At 34.2% G+C, this 15,899-nt stretch overlaps 2 protein-coding genes across 2 annotated transcripts; both read right to left on the reverse strand.

The window, feature by feature from the left end:
- Positions 1-2,810: 2,810 nt before the first annotated feature.
- cmtm3 (CKLF-like MARVEL transmembrane domain containing 3) lies at positions 2,811-12,276 on the reverse strand. The gene is made up of 5 exons (XM_007235922.4): positions 11,432-12,276; positions 8,623-8,778; positions 8,446-8,541; positions 7,853-7,967; positions 2,811-4,982 (listed from the first exon to the last, which is right to left on the reverse strand). The coding sequence occupies exons 1-5, from the start codon at positions 11,549-11,551 to the stop codon at positions 4,954-4,956; spliced, it is 516 nt and encodes a 171-aa protein (XP_007235984.2). The 5' UTR covers positions 11,552-12,276; the 3' UTR covers positions 2,811-4,953.
- Positions 12,277-12,353: 77 nt separating this feature from the next.
- On the reverse strand, positions 12,354-15,592 carry LOC103043667 (chemokine like factor). Its single transcript, XM_007235920.4, has 4 exons — positions 15,329-15,592; positions 14,842-14,997; positions 13,134-13,229; positions 12,354-12,653 (listed from the first exon to the last, which is right to left on the reverse strand). Exons 1-4 carry the CDS (start codon positions 15,413-15,415, stop codon positions 12,558-12,560), a joined length of 435 nt encoding a protein of 144 aa, XP_007235982.2. The 5' UTR covers positions 15,416-15,592; the 3' UTR covers positions 12,354-12,557.
- Positions 15,593-15,899: the final 307 nt, after the last annotated feature.

The following is a 15,899-nucleotide window of genomic DNA, read 5'->3' on the forward strand; positions in this document are numbered from 1 at the left end:
CTTAGTGTTTCAGCTTTGATTAAAGTATTTTTTTTATTTAATAAATGTATTTAACGATGTACTGGGTTTGAGTATAGGTTGTGTGGTGAATTCTTACCTTTTACCTGGATTTGATGTGGGATGTGTGATGTTGACAGCCAATAAATTACACTATTTGCCAATAAATTACTAAATGTAATTATAACAGGTCTGATACTGGAATTACTGCTGATAATTACAACTCATAACAGGACATTCTGGGTCATTGTTATAACACATATTGTCATATGTGCAGAGGACAACAGCAATTGCATAATTTTTTAGTGCAAAGTTTACTGTGATAAATATAAAGCCGACAACAATAATGTAATTGATAACATGGAACAACATTCTTGTTGTCTGTTTAAAGCATATGTAGCTCTGGAAAAAATTAAGAGATCACTTTCAGTTTTTGAATCAGTTTTTCCTGGTTTTACTATTTATAGGTAACATTTTTCCCAAATTCCAAATTAAAATATTGTAATTTAAATTATTTATTTGCAGAAAATGAGAAATGGCTAAAATAACCAAAAAGGTGAAGCAAGTTCATATTCATAATGTTTTAAGAGTAAGAGAAATCAATATTTGGTGGAATAACCCTGGTTTTTAATCACAGTTTTCATGCATCTTGGCATCTTGTTCTCCTCCACCAGTCTTACACACTGCTTTTGGATAACTTTATGCCTTTACTCCTGGTGCAAAAATTCGAGCAGTTCAGTTTTGTGGTTTGATGGCTTGTGATCATCCATCTTCCTCTTGATTATATTCCAGAGGTTTTCAAATTGGTAAAATCAAAGAAACTCACTTTTTTTTGAGTGCTCTCTTATTTTTTTCCAGAGCTGTAGAGCAGCTAGCATTAGCAGCTAATGATAATATAATCTCTGAAGAATTTAAGACATCTGGAATTAGCAGCCAGCATCTACATAGAATGTACATAGAGGCAACTAGCTTTAGCTATAGCGGCTAGAAACAGCTACAGCTAGATACAACTGGTCTGTTTAATAAGCTGCTAATGTTTTTTAGGTTTTTAGCTTGCTTTAGCATCCAGAATTTTTAGCATCAGCTGCTAAAGCAGTTAGCCTGTTGAGCCATAGCTAAATTGTATTATTGGCAGCTGGTATCTTATACATTTTAACTAAAAAAATTATATTTACTGTTACTATTTACAATCTTAAAGAGTAACTAAACCCCCTGCCCCTTTTAAAAAAATAAATTGTACATAGCATTAGCAGCTAGCATCTTATAGGCACTTATGCAGTGAGATAAATATTAAAAATACAAACAAATGTATTGTTGTCGACCACAGCAAATTGCTAATCATCAGTTATCAGTTATGATTATCAGTCTGGTAATTCCGTATCCTCTCTGATTTTGAAGAACACTGTGTTGGTATTTTTATAAGACAATCACACATTTAATGTAGTTTTAATGAAGTTTTAATGAAGGACTGTATTGAATGTTCTAGACGGAGCTTTAATCTCAGCCTAATCTCTCTCTTTAGCAATACCACGCTACGCTACATCCCTCCTCTTTACTGTGATGAGCTGAGACATAAACCTGAACCGTTACAGTTACAGAGATTCATATTAATTAATATTATGATCATAATCTTAACATTCAGACTATTTATCAGATTAATAATCACACACAGAGTGACTGTGAAGTCTGAGGATGAGGATGGTTAGGCTAAAGATCACTGTGATGTTTTTTTTTGGGGCCACAGCTGTGATTTTAATTTTCACAGTAAATGTTAAAACACTTCAAATGTGTCTTACTCTACGAAGCAGTACTCTGTATTTTTGTATTTATGGAACTTTGTGTAGATTTACCAATGCTTTTACAGAAGTATGATTTGTGATGGTAACCTTTTTTGCTTAAATAAATTAATTTGATTCTGTTCATCAGATTAATGTGTGTTTCTTGTTGCTTTTAACAGTTTTATATCCATTTTTAAACATCTTCTCATTCAATGTTTTTCTTTATGTCTTAATTTAGTTTATTTTCTACATTGTAGATTAACATTAACAACATGAAAACAGTTGAGGGACACAATCAGTGAGTTTCTTTGATTTTACGAAATTGAAAACCTCTGGAAGATGGATGATCACAAGTCATCAAACCAAACTGAACTGCTTGAATTTGTGCACCAGGAGTAAAGCAGCACAAAGTTATCCAAAAGCAGTGTGTAAGACTGGTGGAGGAGAACATGATGCCAAGATGCATTAAAACTGTGATTAAAAACCACCAGGGTTATTCCACCATATATTGATTTCTGAACTCTTAAAACTTTATGAATATGAACTTGTTTTCTTTGCATTATTTGAGGTCTGAAAGCTCTGTATCTTTTTTGTTATTTCAGCCATTTCTCATATTCTGCAAATAAATGCTCTAAATGACAATCATTTTATTAGGAATTTGGGAGAAATGTTGTCTGTAGTTTATAGAATAAAACAACAATGTTCCTTTAAATAGCAAAATCAGAGAAACTGATTCAGAAACTTAAGTGCTCTCTTCATTTTTTCCAGAGCTGTATTTTTTTATTTTCAATATCAGTATGAACAGTATGAAAGGGCTGATGTGTGTACCTACAACCTTTTTAAAAAATAATTTACCATTTCATGTAATGGTAATGATATATCATGATATATTTTGATATTATTAATTGGTATCCAACCCTTACTGTAAAAAAAATGCCATTTTACTGTAAATCCATTTATTTCTCTGTGTTTTAATGAATGTTAAGATCATAGAAATGTACAGGACTGTACAGATATCAGACAGTAGACAGTGAGTTTGAAAACAGGGATTTATTGTTGTAAAAACAAAAATGTACAATTACAGATGTAACTGATAAAAAAGACACACATTAAAGCTTATTAGTGCTTCACTGAAACACCAGCGTGGGCCGTTTGACGTATAAAGACATTCATTTACTACAGAACCCATTAGATCCTCCGCAGCTGAACACTTTCTGCTGGGTTTAATTCAGAGTTCTGGAAGATTCCTGTGGCAGATTGCAGCATTTAAGGCAAAAAAGTGAAGTTGGCAGTAATAAACACTGCAGAGAGATATACTGGTGAGTGAAATCATCCTAAATATAGTAAACATAACATTTTTATCTTGTCCATATCTTAGAAACAGCAGTTCTATTTGAGATTAAAAATCATTCTTAGGTTCTAATGGAAGTCAATGTAAAAATATTTTACTCCAAATCTTTTAGGAACATTTCTATTGGTCCATTTATTATGAAATTCTGATACAGTATAAAGGTGCATGTAAAAAATACCCAAAAATTGTCAGTGTGCCTTATAAAACTGTGTGCTTTATGTATGAATTCTAGCAGTCAGGTATTAAGGAGCAGTAAAGTAAAATCACTCCACCGAGACTGGAACAGTGTTAGCATTAGCCGCTAACTCAGCTGAGCTCTAGCTCTTTTGCTGTTCTGATGTAAGTATTATTGGCCCGTAACCTGCTGCTAACCCAAGATAGCACTGCTGGAACAGCCTTAGCATTAGCTGGTAACTGTGCTTAGCGCTAACTCTTTCACTTTTCAGATGTGAGTATTATGGGCCTGTAACCTGCTGCTTACCCCAGCTATAGCACTGCTGGAGCAGTATTAACATTAGCCACTAAATGTGCTAACGTTCAGAGGTGAGTATATTGGACTGTAGTCTGTGTGTTTACCGTGTTAAAAAATGCTACGTGGGATGAACAGCTAGCTGTCTTACTGGAACACTCATTGTTCCTCAGTGTAGCATTGTCGGGCTCCATTTACTAGCGCTAACTGTGGCTATTGCTAGCGGTTAGCCGCTAATGCTAATGCTGCTGCACCCAGCCTTAGTGGAAATCTGGAAATCTAAGCTTACTGTATATAATTCTTTTTAAAGAATTATTAGAATTATAAGAATTAAATTAGTTTTGTTTACTTAGGTTAGCTTTACTTAACTTAGTTAGACCACTACCACTTAGACCAGATACCGCTGTACCTTACTAGTGTCACATAGTGTCACCTTATAGTGTGAAAAATATGGCACATATAAACTAGATTTAGAATGATTTCATTTACCCAGATGATACAGTTTGCAGAAAAGGCATAGCAAAACAGTGCTATCACACTCACACACACACACACACGTGATCTTCTGGCACCTGGACAGATGGATGAGGCCAGCTACCCTCCTGTCAGCATGTAAACTCATGTAAACTCAAATAAATTTTTGGATTATTCCACATCAAATCACTCCAAAAACGTACCCACAATAAAAGCAATCAAAACACACATTTATATTTATATACACACTTAGACATTCAACACAGGTATAAAATGCACTTCAAAAACACACACACACGCACTAACGCACACACACATACACTATATAGACAAAAGTATTGGGACACCTGCTCATTTATTGCCTCTTCTGAAATCAAAGATATTAAAAGGATCTTATCCTGTTCTAGATGTAGTAAGTCTTTACTGTCCAGAAAGGACATTTTATCCCTATTAAATTAACACAGCATTGCTGTGAGGATTTGATTGTCCTGCGTGATAATCTCCATCCCACCTTCATCATCATTATCATCATTATCCCCAACTCCCAAAATCATCCTGTACCAAAAGTATTGGAAGGAGCGTCAAAGTAAAATACTAAAGGATAATTGCAGGTGTCTGCAAAGTAGCTGAATATTAATTTTTTTTTTTTTAAAAAGGTGTCCACAAACCTTTGGACATATAGTGTAAATTCACCCTATAAGGCTCGACAGTAGAGGGGTAAATGTTAGTTGGGAAGGTTCCGGAGAACGCTGCTCTTTGGGTTAATGCATAGATACAAAACAGCCTGAACCCAGTCATACTCAGACTGGTTCTCCCTCAGGTCCTGTAGTTTTCCATCGGGCACTTTAGTGGTCACTCATCGTAGGTCTTCCACAGCTGCAGCTTCAGTCTGAGTCAGAATCCGAGTCTGCGTCTGAGAATGAGAACAGCAGAACACAGTTAAATAATATATTTTAGCACATTTAAATACTGATTCAGTGCTGGGTGATAGTGATATACTGTATATCAGAAGTTCTCAAACTTTTTAGGCCACGATCGAACTAAAACCTCCAAGTAACACCTACATGCCATTTCACAGAAACACATATAGTTACCACACACAGTTATTTATACACAGTAAACTAGACGTGTAATCCACACATATACTGCACACGTCATCATATTTTTAGCCAATTTTTCTTCACCTGTTGTGTGGAGTTTTCTCGCTTTTGTAGTCTGTAAGTTTATATTTAGTAATTAGGTAAGTTATTTAATTGGTTATTGTTTTGGTTAATGCACAATTCCCATAGACATCTATTGTCCATTGGAGCTGGCGTGGCAGCTGGCGGCCATATTGGAGGAGACGACCCTGCGCCCCCAGTGCATTAATTTACACTGAGGAAGGTGTAAAATGCACCTATAATAATCATAACTCTACCAGTTTATACCTGATTTTTACACTGGTTGATTAGTTTCAAACAGCAGAGATGTAGTGATGATTCAGGACGCTGTTATACATAACAAATATGAGCTTTCATGCTGAAATACTTTGTATCATGCTCTTTAAAAAAGACAGACATGTTAAATGGCATATAAAAATTTTATTTTATATTTATATGTACGTACATACAAATATACATTAATACATACATATTCTATTATTATAATGTGTGTATTTATGTATATAATAATTATTCTTTGCATTATTTGAGGTCTGAAAGCTCTGCATCTCTTTATTTTTATTTGGGGAAATTTTCTCCTTAGTTTATAGAATAAAAGAACAGTGTTCATTTTACTGTGTGTGTGTAGTGTGTATAACATATTTATACATAAATACACACATTATATATATATATATATATATATATATATATATATATATATACATATATATATATATATATATATATATATATATATATATATATATATATATACATATATATATATATACATATATATATATGTATATATATATATGGGGCATCTACATATAAGATGTCTATGAATATTCCTACTGAGATTTTCGGAAGGAGTTATTTTCACCTTATTAAGCTAATAACTGTAATGGAGAAACTGTAGTGAACTGTTGGTGACTGGCTGATTGATGTAGGTTATCATATCTTGTGGTGTTCCACAGGGTTTTAATGTAGGACCAATAAAACTGATGTTAATCATTATAAAACTGTAGTTTTGAGAGTAAAGGACTGGCAAAGAAACTGTATATAATGTACCCTATGTATAAGTGCTAATTTTATAGACGTATGAAAATGCAGCACTAGGCTCTAGGTGCTTCTCTCAGACTCTCTGTGAGTTTCGGTTTCTATTTTACTGTTGCTAATCTCTGCAGTAACGCAAAAAGCTGCTGACTGACAGAGTTTAACCACACAGTTACTCTGCAGCTCTCTATTTCAGTTTCCACTGAAGAGCTCAAAACTAACAAGAGACAGAACACGGAGCAGCTGGAGGTCAGTCCGTTATTTCCTGCTGCCTGAAGCACAGGAAAGGACTACATGCACTCTAAACAGAGCAGAAGATTTAAGAAAATAAATTACATCACATCTCTCAGCTCTAAATCAAAGCAGAGTATGTGTAAACACGACAACCTCCCAAATAGACAGAATTAACTGGATCAGACTGAGGGAAGGGGGGCAGTAACAGTCACTGAAAAGGCTGGTGAATGCATACAAACTATATTAATTCTATAATTATTATTATTAACTCTATAAGACCCACCTAAACACCTCTAAATATCTGTGTCCAAATAAATATGATCAGTGAAAATACACCATCCTATTACTTTACACCACAAACAAATAGCAAATATCAGTAACAGTGTAAAAAAACTACCTCCACCATGTTTGGAAGCTGTGCATTAGTCTGACTAGATCTTACTGTGGGCTGTAGATGAAACTACCTCCACCATGTTTGAAAGCTCTACATTAGTCTGGCTAGCTCTCACTGTGAGATGTAGATGAAACTACCTCCACCATGTTTAGAGGCTGTACATCATCCTCACTAGCTCTCATTGTGAGTTATATATTATAAAACTACCTACACCATGTTTGGAAGCTGTGCAATAGCCAGTCTAGCACTCACTGTGAGCTATAGATTAAACAAAAGCTGTACTTCATCCTCACTTGCTCTCACTGGGAGTTGTAAGTAAAACTACCTCCACCATGTTTGGAAGCTGTACTTTATCTTGGCTCTTACTGTAAGTTGTAGATGATGAAACTACCTACACCATGTTTGGAAGCTCTGCATTAGTTTGGCTAGCTCTCACTGGGAGTTGTAAGTAAAGCTACCTCCACCATGTTTGGAAGCTCTGCATTAGCCTGGCTAGCTCTCACTGTGAGATGTAGATAAAACTACTTTCACCATGTTTGGAAGCTGTACTTTAGTTTTGCTTGCTTTCACTGTGAGTTGTAGATGATAAAACTACCATGCTTTGAACCCTGCACTTCATCCTGGCTCTAGTGGAACCATTTTAACTATATAGAAAGTCTTGCTTCTTCTAGTAAAAAAATTATCTACTGTCCAGAGACCATACAGACAATCCAGGCCTAAATTGAGCAGACCTAAAGACCTGCGTGTTTATTTTTGGTGTTAGCGTTTTCTGTTATCTTCAGAGCTCTGTTTAGCACTTTCTCCTCTCCCGACAGAGCTCAGACTCCGCAGGGAATTATGGAATGTAAATGATTACAGAGGGGAAAGTGAGATGAGCTCCCGGATGAACCTGCAGTGACTGTGGGGAAGAAGGAGAACGAGCGGGAAAATCACTGTATCACTGTATCAGTGAATTACCTCGTGTGTTCTGAGGCTCATCGTGGGAGCCGCCCCCCTTCAGGAAGTTGGCCAGCTCGTTAAAGATAAAATAAAAGTCCAGCGCAAAAACAATGGTGGCGATGAACCCGAACACCTGCGGGAGAAACAGACACGAGGCAAGATAATTAAACATATAATAAATCGTCAATTAATTGTAAATGGGAGGGGCTAAATGGATGTAGGCTAAATAATGGGTGGGACTAAACTGCTGTAGGCTGAATAATGGGTGGGGCTAAACATCTGTAGGCTGGAGTAATGGGTGGAGCTAAACTGCTGAATAATTAGTGAGGTTAAACTGCTGTATGCTGAAAATGGATGGGGTTAAACTGCTGTAGGCTGAAAATGGGTGGGGTAAAATTGCTGTAGGCTGAATAATGGGTGTGGCTAAACTGCTGTAGGCTGAATAATGGGTGGTGATAAACTGAAGTAGGCTAAATAATGGGTGGGGCTAAACTGATTTAAGCTGGGTAATGGGTGGGGCTTAACTGCTGTAGGCTGAATAATGGGCGGAGCTAAATTAAGGAAAGCAAATGCATTGATTGTTATGCTGGTTATGAATTAAGTTTTCCTACTCCTGCAGCTTTAGAGGATCCATCCCCAAACTTAGACACCGCCATTATAGAGATGATGAAGTAGACGATGGAGGCGCTGACACAGCGCAAAAAGTCCTGAAGGAGAACAAAAATATATTTTATATATTTTTAAAAAAATATTTAATATTTTAAAGTGTAAAAGAACTGGTATCTCACCATGAGAGGCCAGTGGAAGCCTTTAAAGCGCTGGTTAAATTTGGTGGAATAGGCGAAGAGGAGGAAGAGTGCGCTGAGGAAGAAGACGAGTGGAGCCGTGACGAAGGCCACCGCCGCCGACGCACAAAAACACACGAAGCAGATGAAGGACGAGGCCTGGACACAGAAAACAGCATGAAAACAACATGGAAAAAAGTACTGCAGTACACTGAGGAAAAACAACCCTTTTTTATGATTTCATATATTTACATAAATTTATTTTCCACATGGATGTTAATGAATAGTGTGTTACATTTACACTCCCACTCTGAGCTTATTTTTCATTAGTCATATTTTCAAATATAATGACCACTTAACCCATTTGGAAAAGAAATATTTATAAACAGCATTTGAGCTTTCTTGTGCTGCAGTTGTTTGAAATATATCTAATGAATCTTATAAATAAAACATATATTTTTTCTGGATAGGAATTAAGTTTGATGTAAATTTAAATAACATTTGGATTTGAGAAGAGCTTTGTAGTGTTATTTATCTGAATTCACACTAAAGTCTTACCTAAATAGTGTAAAATCTGCTAAAATGCTAAATATAGGCCTGTATGACGAGCAGTCAGCAGTTAGAACTTATTTAGACTCGTTCCCTGATCACAAGATCACAGCTCAGCAATACTGCACAAACATGTGTTTCCTACACTTCGAAACAACCTGCTGTAGTCCTTTGCTTTGCACAATATATTGTTTTAGCATCATGCAAATATTTTACTACATATTACACTTTGTTCTGTTTAATACACAAGGGAAATTCAAACTATGCTCCAGATTTTCCAGATTATATTCACTCAATTATACCAGACAGAGATTATATTCACTCAATTATAGCACTGCATAGATATGTATGCATTATAACTATTGTGATATGCTGAATTAATGTTTTCTAGTGCCACCTGGCAAAGAAACCCTGTGTTTGTTGAATATATAAATATACATTTTAGTATATAACTACTCTTTAGCTACCCAACTATATACTATATATTAAACCTGTTAAAATCATTTTTGCATATAATTTTGCTGTATATAGAGTTGCATGTACAGTTTACAGTTAAAACAAATATTACACATAAACACAGTGAAATGTTGGATTAAAAAAGAACAACTGGTGTTTTCCTGCTGTGTGGGTGAAGAGCAGCAGTGTTTTTTGTATCTATTTTGTAGGCTGTAAGAGCAAGTATTATTTTCTGATCTATATTTTACTTAAATTAAATAAAAAGGAACACTAACCACAAATCTATTTTATTCACCTGACAATACAATTCAAAATAGCTGTTTGAAAACTTATTACACAAAGCAATTGATATAAAAAATAATGTACAATTAGGAAAACTAATCACTTCAAATCATTTTGTAAAATCTATTATACTCTTCTATTATACTATTCCATTATAATTAGCATAAATACTTTCTACAGGAATATTAATATCATATCATTATAACTTTGTGTGTGTGTGTATAATTGTAATTGAATATATAGTTGTATGCACTTTTCCATAGTTAAAAAGTTTGTTACACATACACATAATGATGATATTAGTTTAAAATCCTGCAAAATGCAACAGAATCTTACATTTTCCACAACAACTTTATTTTTTTCCTGCTGTGTGTGTGAAAAGCATCAGTGCTTCCTGGTATTTATGTTCTAGGGTGAATTTTTTAGAGCTGCTAACAAACTTTTTTTAAGTGTTTAAATCTATATTTTACTATATTTACCTATTTTATTCCCTCACAAATAATATTTAATGTAGACTTATTGTGCAAAGAAATTAATAAAATAATATATTCTAAAATAATCTAATTACAGTATATATAGTCACTAATCTGGTGGCCTAATACAGTTTTTTTGTATAATTCCTACAAGAATATTAATATCATATCAATATAATTTTATTTAATTTTTTTTATATATTTTAGTTAAAAGTTTATTACACATAAACATCATGATGAATTTAGTGAAGTCTTTTAATATGAGTATTATAAATCTAAATTTATACTACTATATTTATCTATTTTATTAACTTGACCATACAATTCAATGTAGATTTATTGCACAAAACAATTGGTATAATAAAAACAATAAATCAAATTCGAATTTAAAATAAATATCATATCATTAGAACTTTATAAAAAAGTTGTGTATTATTTTAGTTGTATATATAGTTGTATGCGATTTTCCATAGTTAACAAGTTTATAACACATAAACAAGATGATGATATTAGTTTAAAATCCTGCAAAATCCAACTAAATCCTACATTTTTCCACAACAACTGACTTTTTTTCCTGCTTTCCTGTGTGTTTGGAGAGCAGCAGGGTTTCCTGGCTGAACCCCAGCAGAGTGGGATGGATGACCCAGATTGAAAGCAGATGACTTTGCTTCTTTCTTTCTTCCTTCATTCATTCCTTCTTCCCCTTCCTTTCCCTCCTCCCTCTTTTCCTCACACACACTTATTTAGGGCATGGCTTATGGCTAATGGTTTAACTTGGTAGATACGAGGTTTTGAAACATGATTAATATTTAAAAAATGAAGGAAACAGCTTGATTTAACTTTTTCTAGCCGTTTGGCAAAGTTTTACAGCCACAAAATAAAATATACTCCATTAAAAAGTGCTCAAGTTGAGAACTCTCCGTTCCACCTTAAATGATGCAGCAGCTTCATTCTGGCGCCTCAGGCGCCTGAATGGAGCTGCTGCACCATTTAAGGTGGAACGGAGAGTTCGAAAAAGTAGCCATGGAAAAAAGGTAAAAACAGAAACTCACCACTTCTCCCAGCAGTAATTGACCTTTTCTAGAAGAAAGTAATTCTTTGTTTATAAGTAAAGAAAGTACAGATGGATTTGGGGGGTCTCTCGGTCGATCTGGGTCCTCCATATCTCCCATTTCTGCTGCGAAGATCTTCTAAAACCAGTTAGAAAGGACCAGTTGCTGCTGCCTGTGGCCACTGCTGGAGTATAGCATGCAGTGTGGGTGTGTGTTGGGGGTGTGTGTAGAAGTGTGTGTGTCTGTGTGTTTCCGTTCCACACACACACACACAGACAGGACGGAAACACATCAATACATACAGTGGGGTGCAAAAGTATTCATACCCCTTGAACTTTATTTTTCCATATTTTGTCACCTAGCAACCCAGCACATTTTTGGCCATTGTTTAATCATGATTTCATATATTTAAACTTATTTATTTTCCACATGGAACGTGGACGTTATTAAATAGTGTACTACATTTAAACTCCCATTTAGAGCTTATTTTTTATTAGTTATTTTTTTTTTCAAATATAATGTCCACTTAACCCATTTGGGAAAAAAAGTAAAATATATTTATAAACAGCATTTTAGCTTTCTGGTGCTGCAGTTGTTTGAAATATGTCTTGAACGTTATATTTCCATATTCACATAGCAACCACACATTTATACATGCACATCTAGTGATTGAAATTTTTGCCCATTCTTCTTTGCAAAACGACTGGGTTTAGGTCTGGACTTTGACTTTGACTTCTAACACATGAATATGTTCAGCTAATAAATTATACATAGTATTATACATTGTTATGAATTCATTATAAAGTGTTGTAGAAGTCTTTTTATATATGAGTACCTCATATACGGGCATCAAACATATTTAAATTAGGTCATTCTAGTTAGTCAAGCATGAACTATTATTTACTGTGAAACAGACAAAATATAAATTTATATTATTTATTTCAGGATTAGATAGGATAAGATAATACAATCACAATTAACACATAAAATAATAATACATCATTACACTAATAATATATGTAACCTTGTGCGTTTTAGGGGGCGCTGTACCATAGCTAATTCCGTACTCCAAAATTCTAAATCATAAAATTTTAAATGTGAAAAAAGAAGTGATTATTGAATTTTCTCAGGATTGCACTGCTCTCTGCTGGTTAAAGGTGATTTTTCTGAATAGGTAATATCCGTCCACACACCACAAAACCATCACCACAAAACCCATTACCTGCACAAAAACAAAAAACCACAGCTTTAAAAACACAGCCTTTACAGTAATAACACTTTTATTACATATTAACAAGTATATTAGCTTAGCATAGCAATTAATAGAATAGGCCATTCATTTTCTACCTTATTTAGCATCTGGCCTTAACAAATACATAAATAACTGCACACTTGTTTCATATAGATATCTAGCTTTAACGTTAGCTTTAGTGAATAATAAACTTACTGTTACTGTTTTTTTAGAAAACATTTTTTAAAAACATTTTTTGTTTTTTAAACATACTTTTTATATATTTTTTTCATATAGTCAAGAGTATTGTTATCAAAAATTAAGCCATTCAATCTGATTTCTTCAATGTAAACGACTTCACTGATGCTCTCACTTATGCTCTGATCTGTATGTGTTCACAAGTTTTAAAATGTTTATTTATAATATTGCATATATTTGATGTATTTCTGTATGGCACAGTTTCTCACTTACCGCTCCAACTATAGTGCCTGTAACAGTGTAAGTGGAAATAGCGATGATGCTGATTATACCCATGGAGGCCGCTGCAAAGAATGAGTTGAACACATCCTGGAAAATAATGCAATATAGACATAAATCATAAGTAAATCATTAAATATAGTCACAATCTAATCTAACCTACAGTATAGCTGATACACAACTATGTAATAGTGTCAGGCCATATGAGACAATTTAATTTAAATCTGCATTTTTTGGCAGAATGCTTTAATTTCCACCAAAGTACAATACATGCAAAAACATTCAACATTAACCCAGTAGTTTTAATTAATAAGAAATATCAATGGTAATCCCCTTATATTTGAAAAAAATCTGAATAATTAAAAGCCTGATGTTTGAGACAATTTTTTCAACATACTTTGTAATGCATACCATTAAACTGGTTGCTGGATACAGTACATTCAGCAGGGTGTAGTGTGGCAAATTGAAATAGCCCCCAAAGAAAACAGTATTAGTTCAGATGTTCCAGATGTTCCACTATTTTACCATTATTGTCATACTACATACTACTTTGGATACTGCACTTACTATATGCCAAAAGTCATGGGACAACAGTATGTAAACTGATTATGTTGTAAGGTGTTATCCTGTACGAGAGGTTGAACCCTGGCCAGAGTGCTCATAGCAAGGCCAGGTGATGAATTATGGAAGTTGTAGTGAGGCCTGTTATTGGCTTCAGATGTTGCTGTTTACACAGGCAATTTTAGCCAAATGCTGCCGGTAACCATCATTACCCCCTCCCCCACTGCACTATCTAATGTACACTAGGGGTGGGCGATATGGCCCTAAAATAATATCACGATATTTCCTAGGATTTTTACGATAACAATACTCTTGGCGATATGACTGAACACTGAATTAAATATATATATATATATATGTTTTTTTTTTAAGAATACACTAATGCAGCAAAATTGAAATTAAATTGTATTATTGTATTATTATGCATACGATATGATATGGCACACCCCTAACTGAGATATTGATAAATACAAGAATTTTATCAGATTTGTAACTGAAGTCAATAATCCAGAATTTCATGATATTAATAATAATATACACTCAAAAACTCCATATATCCAGGATTAAAGTAAAATAAATGATACTGGACAGATAATAATAATAATAATAATAATAATAATAATAATAATAATAATAATAATAATAATAATAACAATCTGTCTCTAGTAGACATAAAATGGGAAATGAGAACAGTGTAAATTTCTCTTTTGCTAAAAACAGTAAAAAAGTAGTACCCTGATGTGATAATTAGGGGTGGGTGATATGTGGCACAATATTTCAGGATATAGTAATGTTGGGCTGCAACTAATGATTATTTTGGTAGTCGACTAATCATCTGATTATTTTTTTCAATTAGTCGATTAATTGATTAATCAACGATTATTTCTGCCATGTCCTCCTCCTATAAAAACAATAAAAACAGCTGATCATGAGATTTAAAAGGCATTTAAATGTCTATATGTTGTTTAAACATGTTGAAAAGTACTGATATTTAGTGAGTAAATATGAAAAAAATGTAGAGACAAAGACTAAGTTAAGTGTAAACTGTGGAAGTGATTCATTTACCCATGACTTTTAGCACGGCAGTATGATAGAATGATTTAAGTGTGTGTGTGTGTGTGTGTGTGTGTGTTTAACATACGATGAGAGGCCAGAAGAAGAAGGTGAAGATCTTGTGGAGCTTCAGGAGGTACAGCAGCAGCAGAGCGAGTGTAACGATGAACTCTACACATGCGACTGCGATGTACGCCGGCCTGGCAGCTACCGCAAAACACACAAACGCCACAAACAGCACCACCTGAAGAGGAAACGGAGAGATAAAGAGGTTTGAGTGTTTCCTGTTCATGTATGTAGAGAAATGCATGCAGAGTTTTATATTTGTCTGTTTGTCCACAAACTAATACTAAGCATACACTAGAAAGACTTTTTATAGACTCATAGGCTATCATTAGAAGGGATGTGTGCAAACGTTTGTACATCTCTTTAGAAATCAGTGATCTTTATTTCTACAGGATCAGTAATCTGCCCAGTGGAACATGGTTTAGCCTCTGACTTCTCGCCTCATTTAGGCCTAACAATAAATATCATATAAAATATTGCACATCTGTTACATTAAACATGTTTCTCACCAGCTCTGAGATCTTCAGCAGGCCTCTCCTGGACTTCAGGAAGCCCACGTCCACCTCCACACCTCCAGGCGATTGATTTTCTGCCATTATTACATTTACAGCACACACACACACTTTCTTACACACACACTCACACACACAAAAACCCTCACAAAAAGTGCACTTCCTGACTGAAAGTTCCTCTTAGTTCCTGGAAACACAGTATTAAACATCACAACTTCTCTAAACACAGTTACACACGTCCACACCCACATGAGGTCTGCACAAAATGCATAGCTATATATGTATTATTTATTTATTTAATTTATTTTTTGCCTATATATCACAGGTTGCCATATCTACGTACAGTATAATGAATAGGTTATAAATAAAAATTATTTATACATGCAAAAAATGTAAGTAAGTATGTTTAGTTGTTTATATTCTTACTATATTCTTACATTCTTGATGTAAACTTACTAAAACAGTATTTTTTTTATATTCGTTGCCTTGTGCAGTTAGAAGACTTTTATTTTGGGTTCTTTATTGCTCTAAAACACCTAAAAAGTCAAAATCTGAGTTTAACTTTGCT

This window comes from Astyanax mexicanus, chromosome 23, assembly GCF_023375975.1.
Source record: "Astyanax mexicanus isolate ESR-SI-001 chromosome 23, AstMex3_surface, whole genome shotgun sequence".
Lineage (NCBI taxonomy): Eukaryota > Metazoa > Chordata > Actinopteri > Characiformes > Acestrorhamphidae > Astyanax > Astyanax mexicanus.